Source organism: Lissotriton vulgaris, chromosome 1_2 (assembly GCF_964263255.1).
Source record: "Lissotriton vulgaris chromosome 1_2, aLisVul1.2, whole genome shotgun sequence".
In the NCBI taxonomy this organism is placed as follows: Eukaryota; Metazoa; Chordata; class Amphibia; order Caudata; family Salamandridae; genus Lissotriton; species Lissotriton vulgaris.
Window position 1 is genome coordinate 357922181 of NC_141686.1, and position 21836 is coordinate 357944016.

Sequence of the window (21836 nt, forward strand, 5' to 3'; positions counted from 1 at the left end):
ATATAAACAGTAAATTTGGAAAGGAAAAGTAAATTACAGTTGTAACAGCACTGTACTACATAAATAAAAAGCAATTGTGGCAACCCAAATTGCACGTGGTGCTCGTGGTTTGTGAGTGAAGACCAAAGTAGTGACTCAGGTGACAATGTGAACAGCGTGGGCGGCGCAAGGTGACTGGTGCAGAAATATATACAGTGAATAATTGGCACAGTATGGTTCCGGATGGTTAGAAGAGTTCGTTTTGACTTCAATGCAATTTTACTGTTCGTGAACCACTCTGTGTAAAGCGCCTATGGCTGCGCTGGTGTGTCGATGGCGTTTCGATCCACATGAATTGGGATCATCATCAGGACAGGGTTGGGTTCGAAGGCAGTGCTGGATCCGTGACCCGGGGTCTTAAATCGCCATAGTCTGGGACGTCTGTGGGGTGGCGGTAGAGGCGGTATCTGCGAGCGATCAGCTGAAATCTGGCCTTGGAGTCGTCATGCGTGGATTCGGCGAGGAATGCGGAACAGGACGCTCATTCAAGTGGGAAGGACGACGTCCAAGGGGCCCACGGGGCCTATTCCGTAGTGATCGGTCTTGAGAGACTGAATCTCTGGCTGGCATGGAGTCGGCACGATGCTCGAACAAGGCTGGCGTTTAAGAAAGTGAATTGTGATGTAGTATCATGCGATGTAATGCCTGCGTTGTAAAGGATGTTGCGATGCAATGCCTGCGTTGCAAGTGTAGTGTGATGTAATGGTTGCGTTGTAAAGGTTGTTTCCCATTCTGGATATAAAGGAGTTAAGACCACACACTGAGGCCACACTAAATCTTTGATGTATTATAACAAGGTCACAATGTCACCCCCTTGCACAGTACAACTCAAGTCCTGAATTTCAGCAAGGATACATAGCATTCTGGCACACGTAGCTTGGATCTAAACACTGTTAATATGGGTGTTTAAATATCATAATGCACTGTTCTTTAAAGAGCCATAGCTAAATGAAGGGATTCATATATAACAGTGGGCCATGTCGTCTCACAATTAAACATTACACATACACCTGCAGGCTGCATCCCCTGATGATGTTGCGAGGTCAGTACACCTGCAGGCTGTGCCCCCTGATGATAATGTGAGGTCAGTACACCTGCCCCTTGCACCCCCTTATGATGGTGTGAGGTCAGTACACCTGCCCCTGCACCCTCTGATGATGGAGTTAGGTCAGTACACCTGCCCCCTGCACCCCCCCCCCCTGATGATGGTGTGAGGTCAGTACACCTGCCCCCTCTCCCCCCTGATTGTGGTGTGAGGTCAGTATACCTAACCCCTGCACTCCTGATGATGGTGTGAGGTCAGTACACCTTCCCCCTGCACCCCCTGATGATGGTGGAGGTGAGTACACCTGCCCCCTGCACTCCTGGTGGTGGTCTGAGGTCAGTACACCTGCCCCCTGCACTCCTGATGATGGTGTGAGGTCAGTACACCTGCCCCCTCCCCCCTGATGATGGCGTGAGGTCAGTACACCCTCAGGCTGAACCCCCTGATGACGGTGTGAGGTCAGTACACCTGCCCCCTGAACTCCCCTGATGATGGTGTGAGGCCGGTACACCTGCAGGCCGCACCCCCAATGATGGTGTGAGGTCAGTACACCTGCCCCCTGATGATGGTGGGAGGTCAGTAAACCTTCCCCCTGCACTCCTGATGATGGTGTGAGGTCAGTACACCCCCCCCCCCTGATGATGGCGTGAGGTCAGTACACCCCCAGGCTGAACCCCCTGATGATGGTGTGAGGTCAGTACATCTGTCCCCTGCACTCCCCTGATGATGGTGTGAGGCCTGTACACCTGCAGGCTGCACCCCCCAAAGATGGTGTGAGGTCAGTACACCTGCCCCCTGATGATGGTGTGAGGTCAGTACACCTTCCCCCTGCACCCCCTGATGATGGTGTGAGGTCAGTACACCTGTCCCCTGCACCCCCTGTTAATGGCGTGAGGTCAGTACACCTGCCCCCTGCATCCCCTGATGATGGTGTGAGGTCAGTACACCTGCCCCCTGCACTCCTGATGATGGTGTGAGATCAGTACTCCCCAGGCTGCACCCCTGATGATGGTGTGAGGTCAGTACACCTTCCCCCTGCACTCCTGATGATGGTGTGAGGTCAGTACACCTTCCCCCTGCACCCCCTGGTGATGTTGTGAAGTCAGTACACCTGCCCCCTGCAATCCCTGATGATGGTGTGAGGTCAGTACACCTTCCCCCTGCACCCCCTGGTGATGTTGTGAAGTCAGTACACCTGCCCCTTGCAATCCCTGATGATGGTGTGAGGTCAGTACACCTGCCCTCTGCACCCCCTGATGATGGTGTGAGGCCAGTACACCTGCAGGGTGCACCCCCAATGATGGTGTGAGATCAGTACACCTGCCCCCTGCGCCCCTGATTTATTTATTTATTTATTTAATTTATTTATTTTTGATATTTATAAAGCGCAGCATATACCCTCGGGCGTCTTGGCGCTGAAAAAAACAGTTATTTGTGATGGGAGGCGAAGGGAAAGAGAATCATTGATCGAACAGCCAAGTTTTTAGGAGCTTGCGGAAGTGAAGGAGGGAGGGGCTCTGCCTGATGTTTAGGGGTAGAGTATTCCAGAGCTTCGGGGCTGCCACCAGGAAGCGTCGATCACCCCTGATGATGGTGTGAGGTCAGTACACCTGCCCCCTGCACCCCCTGATGATGGTGTGAGGTCAGTACACCTGCCACCTGCATCCCCTGATGATGGTGTGAGGTCAGTACACCTGCCCCCTGCACTCCTGATGATGGTGTGAGGTCAGTACTCCCAGGCAGCACCCCTGATGATGGTGTGAGGTCAGTACACCTTCCCCCTGCTGATGGTGTGAGGTCAGTACACCTGTCCCCCTCCCCCTGATGATGGTGTGAGGTCAGTACACCTGCCCCATCCCCCCTGATGATGGTATGAGGTCAGTACACCTGCCCCCTGCGCCCCCTGATGATGGTGTGAGGTCGGTACACTGGCCCCCTGCACCCCCTGATGATGGTGTGAAGTCAGTACACCTGCCCCCTGCACCCCCTGATGATGGTGTGAGGTCAGTACACCTTCCCCCTGCATACCTTGATGATGGTGTGAGGTCAGTACACCTGCCCTCTGCACCCCCTGATGATGGTGTGAGGTCAGTTCAGCTGCCCCCTGCGCCCCCCGATGATGGTGTGAGGGCAGTACACCTTCCACCTGCACCCCTGATGATGGTGTGATGTCGGTACACCTTCCCCCTGTACGCCCTGATGATGGTGTGAGGTCAGTACACCTGTCCCCCTCCCCCCTGATGATGGTGTGAGGTCAGTACACCTGCCACCCTGATGATGGTGTGAGATCAGTACACCTGCCCACTGCAACCCCTGATGACGGTGTGAGGTAAGTACACCCCCAGGCTGTATTCACACCTCTTAGGTTGTACGATGGTTGTGAGAGGCTCACTTACCCCTGCAGTGTCTACAATTGAAACTGAAGGTAACTGCAGCCAGGGCTCCTCCTTCCACGGGACAAACAGACAGACCCTCAGGATTCCTCCTTCCACTGGACAGACAGACAGAACCTCAGGGCTCCTCCTTCCTCTGGACAGAGAGACAGATCCTCAGGGCTCCTCCTTCCACTGGACAGACAGACAGGCCCTCAGGGCTCCTCCCCCCTGGACAGACAGACAGACCCTCAAGGCCACTCTCCTCTGCAAGAGGCTGGGACTCGCTGCTAGTGCTGACTCTGCCCCTCGTGACCCAGACACTATCATACTCACACGCCTGAGGAGAGCTCATCAACATCCGGTACAGACGCTGACTCTGACGACGCTGCCCCGGAAGCAGACATTATGGAGAGGGATGGGGCGGGGCTTATGGTATCCTGAGAGGAGGCTCCATTCAGCCTCCGCTGCTGGTGCTGACGCTGCCCCCATTTACCCGGACACTGTTCACCTCTCAGGCCTGAGGAGAGCTCCATCGGCTCCGTTTCTTCTGCCGACTCTGCCCCGGGTGACCCGGAAGTGAAACCGTTCATTAGTTTCCAACAGCGAAGGAGAAGAGAAGAGACCCCTGAGAGAGGAGAGAGGGTGAGACTTAAAGGACAGAGGGGGGGCGAGGGGGGGGGAGAGGGGGGAGAGGAGGGAGGAGGAGGGGGTAGAGGAAGGGGCGAGGGGGGAGAGGAGAGGGGAGGGGGCAGAGGGGGGAGAAGGGGAGCAAGGGAGAGAGGAGGGGGGAAGACTGCGATGGGGGAGAGGGCGAGAGGGAACGGAGAGAGAGGGTGAGACTGAGAGGAGGGGCAGAGGGGGGGGTGAGATGGGGAGAGGAGGAGGAAGAGTGGGGAGAAGGAGAGGAGGCGGGAGAAGGAGGGGCAGAGAGGGGGCGAGGGGTGAAGAGAGAGTGTGAGACTGAGAGGGGGGGGACAGAGGGGGGGGGGGCAGAGGGGGGGCGGGGGCAGAGAGGGGGCGAGGAACAGAGAGGGGGCACATGGGGCAGAGAGGGGGGCGAGGGGGGTGAGAGGGGGAGAGGCGCAGAGAGGGGGGCGAGGGGCAGAGAGGGAGTGCAAGGGGCAGAGAGGGGGGTGAGAGGGGGAGGGGCGCAGAGAGGGGGTAAGAGGGGGCGAGGGGCAGAGAGGGGGGCGAGGGGCAGAGAGGGAGTGCAAGGGGCAGAGAGGGGGGGCGAGGGGTGAGAGGGGGGCGAGGGGCAGAGAGGGGTAGAGGGGCAGCGAGGGGGAGAGGAACTTTTATGTTCATTCTTCATGTTTGCAAACATGTTAGCTGTTGCATATGTAGGAGCTACGCACCAAGGTTTTGTGGGAAAGGTGATGGTGTGACCATGTATTATACGGGATAAAGTACCACCTGGTGAATATCATAAGATTATTGCAAGTCACCTCAGTGTTCCCTAACTTTATAAAGGAACTCTGCCTTCCTCGTTCCTCTTTATGGTTATGGAACACCTTGTTGACTTGCAATATCCTTAGAAGGTGCATAAGGGGGTACTTTATCCCTATATATTTCCACTGAATATGGTTAAAGTGAAGTTGTAGATGGCCTAGTTAAAACACCTGAATGGGTCTTTAAATAAAACATCAGAAATTCACTTAAAAACAAGGGTAAAATGCATATATGGTTAAGACTTAAAGCCAAACAAACTCCTGAAATTTGCAAGTTATGGTTAGAACCACAATCCGTCAGTCACATTACGGTTGTGCAAACCCCAACTCAGTATGTTACGTGTGATGATGCGATGACATTTTACACAGTTAATGAGTTTGCTAAAGGCAGGATGCTGCTGTAGGGAGATCATGGCTACTTTTGTCTGCCCATAAAACAATTAACTCTCTTTACTGAGCTAGAGGTGCGCTCTGCAACTCCTGGCCTGTCGTTTGGTGCCGGATTTCACCGCGCTCTCGGCTGAGACGCGAAAGTTACGTTTTTTTCCTGCTGTTGTATTCGGGCTCTTCTCAAGCCCCCCCATCGCCCACTCCCCCCCCCCCCACCCCCACCTCCCCTGGATTGGAAGCGTTCGCTCGGCTGAGCGTGAACGCATGTGTTTCAAGACATTCTTTACCGGCAGTAGAGGGCAAGGGCAGTTCTTCCCGGAGGCTTGCAGGACACTGAGTTTTTACGCCCTTCTCAGTAACTCTTTCCTCGGAGGTCCGGTAAGCTCAGTGGATTAACTGAGTTTCTTTGACTTGTTTCTTTTGGTTCTGTTCCTTGGTACTTTAAGAGCGCTCTGATTTTTCTGCGGCTCTATAACTATTTCCTTTCCGTTCCATTTGGAGGAGCTTGTGAAACATTTGGGTGCTCAGAACATGTTACAGGACATTGTTGTATATCTTGACAACCAAGGGGGATCTGTTTTCAAATCATACCGGGCTAAGGAGGGGAGCAGGCGGACACACCTTCCCTCACCTGCTGCTGGGGCTCTGACGCTGCTCGTTCCCCCTGCCGCCGTTGTTTCCAGCTTCACGGCCGCAGTTGGGGGGAACTACAGCTCCCAGCAAGCCCTGGGACAACATCCTGCACCGCCCACGCATCCCGAGGATTAGCGCGCCCGGAGGCGCTTAAATTGAGGAAGCTCCCTCCGCGTCGCGGATGCGGGGAAAGGGCGGGCCCTCTGTGGACCCTCAGAGGCCGGAAGAGGCAGGGCAGGGCCACCTCACTTGTTCCTTGCCTGCTTACTGCTGGAAAAAAGAGGTACACCTTTCAGACCTTTTAGACCCCGAACAGTAACTGCCTCGAACACTTTGGCTAACGCTCAAAGACTACCGCGGTTACCACGTAACACGTTGGTCTAGCGCAGGAGTTTGTTCTTACCACTTAAACAATCCACATTATGACTGGTAAAGAAGTTTTAAAAAATGTTTTCTCCCAGGGGGGGCCTCGGAAGGGGACTCTGGACAACTACCTAACTAGGGTAACATCGGACATTGATTGTGAATTAGAGAGAGTTGAACAAATTCCTTTAATAGAAGCCACACATAGTTGCCAATCCCCTATGATGGTAGCAGACCCTACTGGATGAACTTAATCTGCTATGCCAAACTGTATATGCCAATGTTGATGAGGGAAACAAACAATCAGGTGCCCCATCCGTACCTAAAGCAAGTCATCCGGGAACCCCTCTTTTTTTCTCCAGAAAAAGTCAATACTCATTCGATAACGAACCCTCAGACTCCCTCTGTCAAAAGAAAGCGCAGAGGTGCCAAACAAAGGGGTCACAGGAAGAGAGGGGGCGAGGCTGGGCTCCACTGCTGGTGATGACTTTACCCCCGCTGACCCAGACACTGTTCTGCCTGAGGAGCTCAGCAGGATCCGGTACTAGAGGAGACTCTGCCACCTCGGACCCGGAAGCAGACATTGTGAGAGGGAGGGGGCGGGGTAATGTTGTCCTGAGACAAATGCTCCCCCCGGCTTCCGCTGCTGGTGCTGACTCTGCCGCGATTGACCCAGAAGAAGGAATGTGTCGGTGTAATATTACTTTCAGAAAACAAAGAGGCTTTAAACATCCTCCGCGCGGAGCTGCCTCCGGTCACCCGGAAGTGAATCTGTTCAAGAGTTACAGATAGTGTTGCCATATTCGGTGACATTTTTTCCAATTGGGAGGGAAAAACCCATGCCTGGCGGGGGGCAAATTTTTGGGCTACTATTAAGCGTGTGTGTTTTTTGTGGCTTGGGCGTGCGCCGACCACGATGAGGACGTGGCGTGCGCCTATCACAGTGGCCAGACAGTACGGTGACAAATGAGCTCGCTGACATCAGAGCAGCACAATGCTAATCATTGGCGGAGGACCCAAGATCACACCCACACTCGCGTGAATTGTGAAGTGCTGTACAGCCAAGACACACCTTGTCTAGTATCAATGTGAGTCCCCAGGGACACAGTTAAAAGTTCAGTTATGGTTCTGGCTCAATGCGTTAACCCCATCAGGGGTAACAAGTGCTATATGAATGCAAACCTTTCTTCCACTCACTCCAAATAACTGACTAATATCCACCACTCCGATTACTTTCACATTTCACCATATTAATTCACCACTAGTCCTTTATAGACTTCCGGAGTAGCGCGCTTCAACACCCCATCAGGGGTAACAAGCGCTATCTAAACACAAACCTTTTTTCCTCCTCTATCCTTCTACTATCCTTCCGAATCCAAATAACTGATTAACATATCCACCACTTAAAAAATGTACATGCATGTTTAACTATAGGGGGGAGGTAAGTCCAGGGGTGTAGGGGGGAAGTGAGTCCAGGGGTGAGGTGAGTCCAGGGGTGTAGAGAGGAGGTGAGTCCGGGGATGTAGAGGGGAGGTGAGTCCAGGGGTGTAGAGGGGAGGTGAGTCCAGGGGTGTAGAGGGGAGGTGAGTCCAGGCGTGTAGAGGGGAGGTGAGTCCAGGGGTAGAGGGGAGGTGAGTCCAGGGATGTAGAGGGGAGGTGAGTCCAGGGATGTAGAGGGGAGGTGAGTCCAGGGGGAGAGGGGAGGTGAGTCCAGGGGTGTAGAGAGGAGGTGAGTCCGGGGGTGTAGAGGGGAGGTGAGTCCAGGGTTGTAGAGAAGAGGTGAGTCCAGGGGTGTAGAGAGGAGGTGAGTTCAGGGGTGTAGAGGGGAGGTCAGTCCAGAGGGGGGGGGGGTGTGAGTCCAGGGGTGTAGAGGAGGTGAGTCCAGGAGTGTAGAGGAGGTGAGTCCAGGGGTGTAGAGAGGAGGTGAGTCCAGGGGTGTAGAGGGGAGGTGAGTCCAGGGGGGAGGGGAGGTGAGTTCAGGGGTGAAGAGGGGAGGTGAGTCCAGGAGTGAAGAGGGGAGGTGAGTCCAGGGGTGTAGAGGGGAGGTGAGTCCAGGGGGGAGTGGGTGAGTCCAGGGGGGAGGGGGGAGGTGAGTCCAGGGATGTAGAGAGGAAGTGAGTCCAGGGATGTAGAGAGGAGGTGAGTCCAGGGGTGTAGAGGGGAAGTGAGTCCAGGGGGGAGAGAGGAGGTGAGTCCAGGGGTGTAGAGGGGAGGTGAGTCCAGGGGTGTAGAGGGGAGGTGAGTCCAGGGGTGTAGAGGGGAGGTTAGTCCAGGGGTGTAGAGGGGAGGTGAGTCCAGGGGTGTAGAGAGAAGGTGAGTCCTGGTGAAAGGGGGGGTGAGTCCAGGCGTGTTGAGAGGAGGTGAGTCCAGGGGGTGGAGAGGGGAGGTGAGTCCAGGGTGTAGAGAGGAGGTGAGTCCAGGGGGGGAGGGGAGGTGATAAGCAGCTGTCTCCAAACGTTCATAGTGGCATAGCCTTGTCATTCTCAAGCCTTTTCATCTCTGGTTGAGGATTGTATGCAACATTTCTCTAACATGTTTACTTGTCTTCCCCTTCTTTGCGCATATATACTCCTCGATCCTGATGTTATTCCTTCAGGACCTCTTCTCTAAGGCCTCCTCCTTTACTGAAATATTATATTTATTTTCCCCTACTAAGTTATGTGGCGGGGTTATTGCTCTAGCTCAGAGAATCTGTTTGTTTGTCGCCTCCTACAATGACTTCATCTAGTTTTCCAACTCATCTGTGTCCCTTTGTATGTCAGCTTCACAGCAACTTTCAATTTATAATTCACTTTCACACTGTTGCGCCAACTGTGCGACACAACAAAATTAAAACCTTAATGGGGAGATTGATTCACATACCCTCCCCCTGGTAGAGACCACTTCAGCACCTAGAATTATTTGACACAGGGAGCTCTCCACTTTATACCCTGAGACTTCTGCAACTTCCTTTTGAGGTGGCTAGATCTGGCTAGCTGAACAACGTCAATCCTGTAACAAATTTCAAACATCTGAACCTCTAAGTTGGTCCAGTACCTCTGCCATTACTCCCCACTTATTTGTTAATGGTATGGTTCCTGCCCCTCTTAAAGACACCCCTGTGAATCCCTTGTTCTGGAAGCTAGGAGCAGATTCCTTGGTTTAAAAAAAGTTATTACCAATATCGTTACTTTCTTTTGCTCTTAGCTCGTGTAAAGGTTTGTAGCAAAACCACTTTCTCAAGGAAACTAGGGCATGATTTCGGCCATCACACAATACAAAGACAGTGCCTCTACCGATTATGGATGAGCTGAAATGGGAGCAGGAGCCAATGCTTTGTTCTCATTAGATCTCTCTGCTGTCGTCCCACAGTTGAGTACTCCATCTTGTTGAGGCATGTTGAGGCTTTGGGCATCGGGTGCTAGGCCCTAAAAGAGGTTCATATCATTCTTTACAGGCTGAACATGTATCGCCAGATTGGGCAACTTTTCGTCCAACATATTGCATGCAATTCCAGAGTGACTCATGGGTCCTCAATCTCGCCCCATGTGATCACTAGCTATGTAATCCCGCTTGCTGAAGCTTTACTTGAGAAAGGTGTTAGAGCATTTATGTGTTCTGACGACACCCAGATCTTGCTGTGTTTAGACAGTTAACTCTCCCCTCAGCTCACATTCCACCAAACCCTGCCTGTCTATAGCAGAGGCTGGGTTGCAATAAACTAAAGTGAAACACTGAGAAGACAAAAGTTCTGCTTATTAATTGTCATAATGATTAATGGCTTGATGCCTACTAGCCTTCGGAGATGGGCGCTCTTTCACTCTTTGCTCAAAATATGTAGAGCTTGAAAGTAAAGATCAACAGTGCTTTCTCGGTCTGGCAAGGTCTGTGAGTCATGTCATTGTGCATGTATCATATTAAACGCCAGAAAGAGTTTGCCCCTTATTTGACATTAGAAAGCAGGCACCTTGTAGCAGCAGCATAGGTTGGGTCCAGTTTGGACTAGTCGAACATCCTCTACTTACAGTTTCCTACACTCCACAAGAATGTTTATTTTGAGAGCCCAAAGCATGGCCAAGGCCTCCTTCTGGAATGTCTACATTCAGCCTCAAGCAAAGCCCTAAATGCAAAGGCAATCATGACTTGCTTTCCGATCATGCCGCTGTTTCAGTTCCACTCCTGGGCCCTTGTCTCTGGCGTCCGTAACAACGCAATGGGGCAAAACTATTCAGACTGTGAGCATTCACAAGACTCTCCTTAACTTCTGCAAATTCTTCTCATATTCCCTACTCCACACGTAGTGTGCACCCTTCCTCAGCAGGGCTCACATGGCACAAGAAAATTAGGTACAAACTGAGAATAGAATGTTTCTCACCCAAAACGTGAGTGCCTCTTCTTTCTTTATGGATCTAGGTATTTCCTGTGTGTCTTTAATTGATTCATTTTAGGGGCAGACCCCATCAGCAGAGATTACGTGGCCTAGGTAGCTTCTGACAAGCACATTTGTATTTTTATCTGGGACCTTAAATCTATTATTCCTCAATGCTCAATTTCATAGAGAATATCTATTAAGGTAATGCTTACCAAGTTTTAATTAAAAAAAAATAAAGAATTACAAAAACATAATAAGTCCGTTAAATTATAGGGTTAGGTTTGATGAGGTCATACTGATACATTTTGAAGCTTAACAGATCAGCTCTGGATAGGGAGTCCTCTCTGGCAGGGCAGAGCGGACCTGCATGAAATCTCACCATATCACGTGAGGGCAGCACTGAGCGGGTTTAGATGTGTAGCAGGGTAACTCCTGATGTCCTCGAGGACAGGCTTGACCTTGAGCAGGGTAGATCCTCTCCAGCTCTTGAGACAATTTAGTTCTTTCGAGCCATTAGCTGGACTGAATATTTTTTTTTTTTAAAGCTTAAACAACGTGTGATGAGACAGGAAGGAGTATTTTGACCTAATTGTCCTGTGATAATGTGTTGTCTTTTCTATGTTCTTCCCTTCACAGACACTTGAGGACTTGAACATCAGAATTCCAGAATGGAGAAAAGGCCGGTTCCAAGACAAATAGGAGAAGTGCAGTGTTCACCTGAACCCGTAAGAGCCACACTCCCTTCTTTTCCTATCCATAATGTGCCTTCTTCAAGATCCCAAACTGATGCTCAGAGGGACTGTGAGATGGAACCGCTATCGGGGAACGCACCTAACATGATCCTTTTATCTATGTTGGAGCAGTTGGAAGCCAAACTGGACAAATTGCAGAATACCCTAGAGGACGTGCCGTCAAGAGTCGCTGGGCTTATGGATCAAATCTGGATAGCAAAGGGTCTAGATCACCTTGTAAATGGGGGTTTGTCTTTGGAGATGGCCGGTCCCGTAGTGGTTAGAGATTGTCCTCTCAGCAGGTCCCCTCCGATCAATCTTTCACTCGGGGCCAAGGAGGTGAACCCATGCCTTCAATCTACATCTTCACCTGGTCGTGATCCACAGCCGAATCAGTGTCTTCAATCTCTGTCTCCTCGTGGGCATGAACCAAAGCAGAGCCAGTGCCTCCAACCTCTGTCTCCGGCTGGCCCTGGACCACGGCAGGACGGTACTGTCTCCAGGGGCCCTCCTCCAGATGTTCAAGTCATCCCAAGTGAGCCAAGCCTTCGTCTTCCACCAGTGTTTGATGACGGGCAGGAACCACAGTTGGACCAGTGCATACAACGAGAACCAGAGGAACACGAACAAGAGGAGCACGTGAAGAAGGAACCATTGTATGCAGATAGTTGGGGCGCACAACAGAACGTCTGCCTGCAACCACTGTTTCATGAGGGACATGAGCCACAGCGAAACCCCTGCAGAAAACCAGTGCTCCCAGATGGGGAGGGACCAATTGAACACCTGAAGCAAGAGTTGTTGTGGTTTGATGGCGACGGTCAACGGCAAAACGTCTGCAGACACCCAGCATTTCAAGAAGACCAGAATCTACAGCACATCACCTGCCTGCAGCAGATGCTCTCTGATGCACATGAACCACATCAGAACTGCAAGACCGAACCAATGCACCTTGAGGCACCCAGTCCAGATCGCGGCTATAAGCTAGAACCACCGAGTCCTGAGGACTACGATCAGAACTACAAGCTAGAACCACCGAGTCCTGAGGACTACAATCAGAACTACAAGCTAGAACCACTGAGTCCTGAGGACTACGATCAGAACTACAAGCAAGAACCACTGGGCCCTGAGAACCGAGATGAGAACTCTGACCTACAACCGACATGTGCTGATGTGCAGGGCCCATCTGGAGCCTCATCATTCCTGCCACAGAATGCTGCTGATACTGATGGAGCTATCGCTAGAGACCCACTGGAGAGAAGAAATACAGACGCAGATGGATTGCTGCTCAAAGCCATCCCAGGTATTTGGTTCGTACTGAATTAACATGCAGAATGGCGAGTAACTTGTACATTTCTGAGGGAATGTAACATAAAATATCTCCAAAGTGGATCTTTCCAGATTTTTAGTAAGACCTGCAGGGGGCCTAATCTGAGTTGTGTGGACTGGTATCTTTGGGGAGGGCCTTGAGTACACTAGAATCGGTCATGTAACTGGTATCGCCTTTATTTTTGCAAAGGAGTTTCTCCTTCCCGTTCAGTGATAGGCTAAGAAATGGAACTCTGCACATGAAAAATTACCTGAATTCTGGTCCGCGCATGAGAAGCCCCTTTTCGGACTCAGGACCTCTGAGGAATTAGTGGCAGAATCTGTGATTTCAATCGAAGTACCCGATACTCACCATCCCCTAAGTGTGAGATGTAAGTGAGGTCTTATTCACCAAGAGTAACATTGCCCTTTTTTGTTGCTAGTGCAGACTAAAGCACTTTAGAGATGGGACTGGGTCTATGTGATGTTCCAGTGTTCAGAATATAAGAGGATTTCTGGGTCAGTCAGGGTCTGACGCTTAGAAGGGGAGGAAGGCAGTGTGAAGAGGACAAATGATCTGTAAGTCAGGTCTGTAGTGGTGGAATGGGGAGGGTAAGACCCGCGGCACCCCTGAGCCTTCGATAAGAAGTGGTCATTTTTCTGTGGTGTGTAGGTACTTGTAAATAGACATGGGGAGCCTGCAGGTCAGAGAGGGCGGGCTGTATCATATCATACTACATTGTGTAGAACAACGTACAAGGTCAAGGGAGGTTCAAGATTAAGTGTTGTCTGTAGGGTTAGGTGCACAGTACAAGGTGGTCTGAATATCAAGCTGGGTTAGTTGTATTACAGTATACAGGATTGGGTGATATATTATCTTATGTTTATTTTATCTAATATGGGCCCCATTATAAGGCCTCAGCCGTGTCTCCATAATGTCTCCTATTACATTTCCCTCACTTTTTCCTCCCTCTAAGTCCGCAATATCAGCGATAAAAGAAACTCTTCTGGAGGGTGGGTGAAGTAAATGGTGATTGCTCTGAGATATGTTGAATTATTGTGGGGATTTGGCATCTGATTCCCTCAGTAATTCCAGAGTACTATGATTGCATAAGATTATTGGCTCCGTGATCATGTCTGTGCGAACAATAGCTTTACAGCATCATATGTATCTTTTGAAGCCCAATTAATCTTTCTTCCTTCTTTATATAGCTATTGTGTCTCAGTCCCTCTTTGGACATTTCAGTGCACATTACTAGGACCAAATCATACAAATTTCCGCCTCTCAGCACAAAATGGTCCCATGCAGTGTGTTGCGATAAGCTGAAAGCATAGCCCTTGAAGCATCTTCCACTTTGATACCGGCCATGAAAAAACCCTGATTGACCAATCTGTTCATCCTCTCTGCTTGGCCATTACTCTGTGGGTGATGACGACTAACACATTTATCTTGAATCAAGTTCCATCCAAATACTGCTTCATCTCCCTCAAGACAAATTGTACACCATTATCCGAAACCAATTCACACAGAAAACCCTCACTTCCATGTACAAATCATACTTTCAACCAATTTGACATGTACTCCACAAGCACAATGTCAAATTTCTGATGTACAGGAAGCATCTGAAACAGACCTAAAAAATCATTACATTCATTGCCCCACAGGAAAACCCACTTCTGTCGTATGCAGAACTCTGTATATCATCCTTTTATCATTTTGCAAACAACTGGTAACTCTCTCCAATGAGTTTTTCCACATCCCTGTCCATGGCAGGCTACCAGTATTGCATTGTCAGTCGTTTGTTGCTAGATATCACACCTAAATGTCCTTCATGGCTCCCCCCTGACAGAATGAACTTGGCCATCAGTCTGCAGTTCACACAACAAATCGTTTTTCATTGGGCCATTCTTTCCTCATGAAATGAATCACTTTCAGTAAAATAGAATCTTCATCCAATGTCTTTCTATACTTTTGCCCCCACACACAGTCTTTACCCGGCCAACAAATACTTGCAGCAATACATTCCACATCTTCACAGTCATTCTTTTTGTTCTTATGTTCCACATCTTCCTGCCCTCAGGGCAGTCGGGGCAAGCAATAAGTATTTTTGTTCCTCTCTCCTGCAGTGTGTTCGACCTCAAAATTATGTTTCAAAAGTTTTAAACTTAACCTCACCAACCTGGCAGTAGCCTGCTGGTGTTCACATTATTACCATTCAAAAGAGGTTGATTATCAGTTCATATTCTGAACTTGTTCCCACACAAGGATGACTTAAACTTTTCAGTTGCCCATGCGTAGTCCGACATCCCACGCTCAATGGTCAAGTGTTTACATTCATGTGGTCGCAGTGTGTGTGATGCCATTGCACATTCCTGATTTCCTTTGCCTTGAGCCACTACAGCGCCATTGCCAATGCTACCAGTATCATCAGTGATAGAGCACTCATTGCCTGGTAGATATGGACTCAGAAGTGCTGCATTGAGCAGTTTTCCACTAATCTCTGCAAATGCAACCTCCTGTCCCCAACCCCAGATAAATAAAACCTTCTTATTGAAAAGGTTGTGAAGTGGTTCAGCAATCACCGCAACATTTTCAGTACATTTTGAATAAAATTCATACATTCCTGTGAGGAGGACCCCGAGAGTAGGGCCCTGAACCCCCGTTACCAGTCATGGAAACCGGAGATGCCACCGAAAACCAGGGGGCGGCAAGGGTTAACCTGTTGCACCAGACCTCACCTTGCAGGAAGAAGGAGGTGGCTTTACGGAGAAGGACCAATCAGGAATGCCGACAAGAAAAGAAAATGGTGGAGACGGAAGACGCGGAGAGACCCAATGAGGAGGTGGCTTTACGGAGAAGGACCAATCATGAAGCCCGACAAGAACAAGAAAAGACTGAGATGGAAGACGCGGAGAGACCCAATGAGGAGGTGGCTTTACGGAGAAGGAGGTGGCTTTACAGAGAAGGACCAATCAGGAAGGCCGACAAGAAAAGAAAAGGCAAAGACTGAAGACGCGGAGAGACCCGATGAGGAGGAGGCTGGAGTGTGCAGCAGGATGCCTGAGGAGAAAAGAGGGAAGAGACGTTGAGAAAACGGGACGACGACGGCAATGATAACCCGGAGGAAGTAGAGGAGTGGAGCGAGGATTGGTGGATCCCCAACAACCCCAGGAGGTGCGTAAACGTTGGACAGTGAGCGAACCGGGCAAAGTGAGGGCACCAAGCTAGAAGGGGAGGGCATATTGAGGTACAGGGAGGAAGTCAAGGGGTGGTTGTACTGCACCAAGCTAGAAGGGAGAGCATATTGAGGTACAGGGAGGAAGTCAAGGGGTGGTTGTACTGCACAAAGCTAGAAGGGGAGAGCATATTGAGGTACAGGGAGAAGGTCAAGGGGTGGTTGTACTGCACCAAGCTAGAAGGGAAAGCATATTGAGGTACAGGGAGGAAGTCAAGGGGTGGTTGTACTGCAGCAAGCTAGAAGGGGAGAGCATATTGAGGTACTGGGAGGAAGTCAAAGGGTGGTTGTACTGCACCAAGCTAGAAGGGGAGAGCATATTGAGGTACAGGAAGGAAGTCTAGGGGTTGTTGTACTGCACCAAGCTAGAAGGGGAGAGCATATTGAGGTACAGGGAGGAAGTCAAAGGGTGGTTGTACTGCACCAAGCTAGAAGGGGAGAGCATATTGAGGTACAGGGAGGAAGTCTAGGGTGGTTGTACTGCACCAAAGTAAGCCACATATTGTCTTTTCTTTCATGAGGATATTTCCTTGGTGTCTGCCTTTATTTTTCTTTCACCGTTTACCGATGTCTTGGGCTATTACTCGTCTCTGGTGATTCTCTTCCTATAACTCCTGAGTGACTCGGCTTGAATTACCTACACGGGGTGCCATTAAGCCCAGGGCCGTATTAAATAGGCGTTAGCCCCCACTTCATGCACAACGTGGTGTGGTGACGGGCACTTTCCCATCTCCTGACCTAGTAATTTTCCGAGAACCTGAGTCTCGTTGTCCTTTTTTTGTTCTTTTACTTTCAAGCCATCTGGGGGACAGACAGTCAAAGGGGATGTCCGGAATCACCAGGATACAGGAACACACACCAGAAGAGACTCTCCGATCACCCGCCAGGACAGCAGCTCAAGAAGAACTCATGATTTTCTCTACAAACTACAAATAAACCAGAACAATTGATAAACTCCTAAAGCCTCAAAGCTTCTATTTCCGCCCATCCCTCCCACAAATCCCTTAAACTCAAGTTGTTGGTCACAGTGTTTTGGAACAGGTATTTTAGTGACTGTCAACAGGCCAGGCCATAGTGAAATCTCTTTAGCTGAAACCACATGCCCAAATTATTCATCCAATCATACATTTATCTTTTTTTTTTAAATCTCAAACCTCTTTTCAGGAAGGCTCTCAAGATATTCCAAGTGTACGCATATGGTTATCTAAATCTTTGCCGAAAATTAAAGCATTGTTTTGGAACACCAAAACTTCAGAGAGACCATTCACCTCCTCTGCCATCCTTCTTTGAAACATGGCTGCTGGAGGGGCCAGACCAAATGGCATTGTGTAATACTGATTTATTCCATCAGGAACTACAAATGTCATCATCTGCCTTCATATCCAATTTTGAGAAGATGTTTGCTCTAACAAGTGTTGTCATTTCATCTATTATCAATCAATCAATCAATCATTTTTAAAGCGCACTACATACCTGCGAGGGGTCTGCTGGGGGGTCGGGTGGGGTGCTACTAATCGAACAGCCAGGTCTTGAGTATCCTCCTGAAGGTCAGCAGGTCTTGGGTCTGTCGTATGCTCAGTGGGAGGGTGTTCCATGTCTTGGTGGCGAGGTCGGAGAAGGATCTCCCACCGGTGGTTGTTCTTCAGATGCGCGGGACGGTGGCGAGTGAGAGGTCGTTGGAGGTAAGCTGGCAGTGGGGGATGTAGAAGGAGAGCCGTCTGTTGAGGTAGGCTTGGCCAGTCTTGTAGAGTGCCTTGTGTGCGTGGTTGAGGAGCTTGAAGGATATCCTCTAGTTGACAGGGAGCCAGTGCAGGTTTCTCAGGTGGGGGGTGATGTGGCCGTGGTGTGTTACGTCGAGGATTAGTCGTGCCGAGGCGTTTTGGATGCGTTGTAGTAGTTTGATGAGCTTGGTGGGGCCTCCCGCGTAGAGGGCGTTTCGGTAGTTGAGTCTGCTGCTGACGAGGGCCTGGAGGACTGTCTTTCTTGTATCTGTCGGGATCCATCTGTTGATCTTGCAGAGCATGCGGAGGGTGTTGAGGCAGGAGGAGAAGATGGCGTTGACTTGCTTGGTCATTGAGAGCGTTCAGTCGAGGATGATTCCCAGGTTGCATGCGTGGTCGATGGGTGTCGGGGCTGCCCCCTGTGCCGTTGGCCACCAGGAGTCGTCCCAGGTTGAAAGGTTGGAGCTGAGGATGAGGACCTCCGTCTTGTCTGAGTTCAACTTCAGACGGCTGGTCTTCATCCAGTCGGCGAAGGCCTTCATTCCTTCGTGGAGGTTTGCTTTGGCGGTTATGGAGTCCTTGGTGAGGGTAGGATCAGCTGAGTGTCATCGGCGTAGGATATTATGTTGAGGTCGTGCTACGTGTGCGAGCGGGGCCATGTAAATGTTGAACAGTGTCGGGCTGAGGGAGGATCCCTGGGGTATGCCACAGATGATCTCGGAGGCTGGGGGGAGGCGGACGCTCTGGGTTCTGCTGGAGAGGAAGGAGGTGGTCCAATCCAGAGCCTTGTCTAGGATCCCGGCGGCGTGGAGGCGTGCGCGTAGTGTGCGGTGGCAGATGGTGTTGAAGGTGGCAGAGAGGTCTAGGAGGATGAGTGATGTGGTCTCGCCACTGTCCAGCAGGGTCCTGATGTCATCGGTGGCGGCGATGCGGGCAGTCTCAGTGCTGTGGTTGCTCCGGAACCCGGACTGGGAAGGGTCCAGGATTCTGTTTTCTTCAAGGAATCGGGTTAGCTGTGTGTTGACGGTTTTCCTGATGACCTTGGCCGGGAAGGGAAGCAGAGAGATGGGCCGGAAGTTCTTGAGGTCTCTTGGGTCTGCCTTAGGTTTTTTGAGTAGGGCGTTGATCTCGGCGTGTTTTCAGATCTCTGGGAAGGTTGTGGTCTTGAGGGGGAGATTGATGACGTGGTGCAGGTGGGGTGTGATGGAGCTGCTTGCTCTGTTGAAGACGTGGTGCGGGAATGGGTCTGATGGAGAGCCGGAGTAGATTGAGCGCATGGTCTTGATGGTGTCATCAATGCTCACGCTGGCCCAGGCTAGCCACCACCCTGATGAGGTGGTGGTGGTTGCGGATGGTATCCTTGTGTCCTGCGTGGCTGTCCGGAGTTTGTTCACTGTGCCATTTCTTCTCTAGTTTCCGGCAGGCTTGCTTGGAGGCTAGGAGTTCTGGGGTGAACAAGCTGGCCCTCTTCCTGGTGTCTCTGTGGGGGGAGGGGGGTTTCTTCAGCGGGGCTAGGGTGTTGGCGCAGTCCTCGATCCAGTGTCTGAGGCTGTGGGCAGTGTCGTCTGTGTTCGAGGGTTCGGTGGGTGGGCTGAGTGCGAGGTTTGCGTGTAGTTGGTCTCCGGGGATTTTGCTCTAGCAGCGGCGGGGGATCTGTTGGGTGCGGTGGTGTGTGGTGGGTTTCAGGAAGGCGAAGTGGATGCAGCGGTGGTCGGTCCAGAGGAGTTCGGTGGTGTGGCTGATGGAGACGTACGGGCTTGAGGAGAAGAAGGGGTCGAGCGTGTGGCCGGCGGAGTGGGTGGGCATTGTGACAAGTTGCTTCAGTCCGAGGTTGGCGAGGTTATCAATCAGATCTATTATGGTTAAAGGATGATGTAGGACAGTGCCCTTATTGTAAGGTCACCCCTGCAACCCCACACTTTTTTCCCAATGCTGATGGCTTTGACCTGCTAACCAGACCCCAGAGGCTCTGCTCTCTCCCAAAAACTGCTACATGTGAATTGGTAACCCCAATTGGCAAGGACTTTAACCCGCTTGTAAGTCACTGGAATGTGGTACCTGTGGTACCCAGGGCAGGGCCATTAAAGGTATCATTAGGGCCTGAAGCTCTGTTTGTGCCACCCCGATGTTAGCAGATCTGCCATTACAGACTGCGGAAGCAGTGCAAACCTCTCAGACTCGACTTTGATTTCCATGGCATCTTTCTTTCTCTGTCTCTGGTGGTCTTTTCTGCTGTCTGCCTCTATCATTTCCAGGAACTTTTCATCACTATCTTTCCATACCTTGTCTCTGCCTCTCTCTGTGCCACAGAATCTCTGTCTTTTTCACTGCACCTGTGTCTGCCTCTTTTCTGCTTTTCCGCTCTCTCTCTTCCACTGATGGTGTCTGCCTCTTTCAATGCCCCAGTCTCTGCCTCTCTCTTTATCTTTCATTTATGGCCGTGGCGCGGCCTGCCAGAACCAAAAACAAATGACAGATGTATTTCCTTGCAGTTAAACAGCACTACCATGCAACAACTTCACGTCGCACAAACGGAAATACGCTGGGGTAGTTCCAGCAAACGAGAAGAATATCCTCTTGTGAAAATCAGGGCCTGTTTATAATTCTTGGTCTGTGGATTTAGCACATTATTTTGAAAATAATTAGGAACGTAGCAATTTAGTGAAAATGCAATAAAAGCAGGGGGTGCAAAATCAGATTTGCTTGCCTGAAAACGAATTATTTTTAATACCCAAAACAGCTGTGTCAAAGCTTTTCCTGTTGAGCGAAGAGAAAATAAAATGTGAATATCAATTTTTTTAAGTAGCTTTTTTAGTCTATGCTGCCCAGCATTAGTAAAGCCTATTAGTCCAAACAGCAAGGCCTATTGACTGTGCCAATGCTTGTTTTAATTGGGCTCTGGATCCGCAGATCTCCACCGATTCACACGGTGGGTGCGCGCTAACCGGCGTGGTGGATCCTCCTGCGGCAAAAATACAATGTTTTTGGGCAATTTCCTTCCCAAGAGGGGCCCCCCACAGACCCCTACATTAGTCCCATGGGGTCAGGATACACCTATCCTGATCCCTCATACCCTATTTACACTTTATTGCCCCACCCCGAAACCCATGTCCCAATTCACAAAATGGCGGCGTCAACTTTTTGCTAAGGTTCCAGCCAGACAATCGCAGCTTTGCTGTTGGCGCGTGGATCCGCTCTCAATATATACATAAATCTTTTTTCTTAAAGAACTCCAAAACTACTCAACAGATTTACACCGAAAAACAAAGAGCACTTTCTGACCAAGATCTAGATTTCTGTCAAACGTGGTGTAATTCCGTTCAGCGGTTTGGGCTGTAGTCCTGTCGAAAATCCTGTGGGAATTTACATGGGGAAATCGTGTTTTGGGAACCCCCACTCCCCTTTTTCATGGCCCCTGCTTGACGAATCACCCCAAACCTATCTCTCTCTTTCGCTTTCTCTTACTTGGGTGTTGAAATAAGGTAAAAAGGAACAAAAAACAAACCTGAAGTTCACCAGGTATAATTTACTGATCTAACCATTACATGTGCCCCCATCATACTCTGCTTATGCCCCCACATATTACTTCAATCATGATATGTTAAATTACATCATTGATGAGATCACTTTTGACCTCTCAAACAGCATTACTAATGACATCACTGATGACATCATAGTCATATGCAGCATACAGTTACTGAATGTACATGTGGAAGTCAATAGCATGAAAATAGTGTAAGCCCAAGAGACAAGTGTAAATGTGCGTTTTAAAAACTATATTGTGCATGCTTTTCAAATCGCTGAAGTTCAGATGGAAGAATTACTCCATGTTGAAAAAGGTAATAGCTGAGTGCACCTCACGTGGGTGACAGGGGTATATTTGAAAGTAGGTTGTGGCTTTAAGCCCATTCAAAAGAAAATCTGTGAAAAAGGCCAAAGTAGCTGTTGCCAATTCATTAAAAATCTGGATTTCTGGCCCAAGTTAAGTAGTTGTGACACAGTGTTCTAGAGACATTTTATAAGCTGTGCATATTTATTTCCAGAACTTAACTAAAGATTTTCAGGCATTACAGATCATTGAATAATATAAAATGGAGGGGTGTCCCACGTAGAGGTGGTTTATCTCATTCTAGTGCTGTAGGCATGACCCTAAGGTTGCAGCTGTGATGCCCATCTCCAGAACGTGTGCAGTGTATTTG

At 50.0% G+C, this 21836-nt stretch overlaps 1 protein-coding gene across 1 annotated transcript in view; it reads left to right on the plus strand.

Annotated features, from left to right (window-relative positions):
• Window positions 1-4066: 4066 nt before the first annotated feature.
• Window positions 4067-21836, plus strand: part of LOC147736832 (uncharacterized) — a 38794-nt gene continuing 21024 nt past the window's right edge. Inside the window, exons 1-2 of the mRNA XM_086953522.1 lie at window positions 4067-4101; window positions 11281-12675. Coding sequence (XP_086809648.1) covers window positions 11313-12675 — 1363 coding nt within the window. The 5' untranslated portion in view covers window positions 4067-4101; window positions 11281-11312. The remainder of the gene's footprint in view (window positions 4102-11280; window positions 12676-21836) is intronic.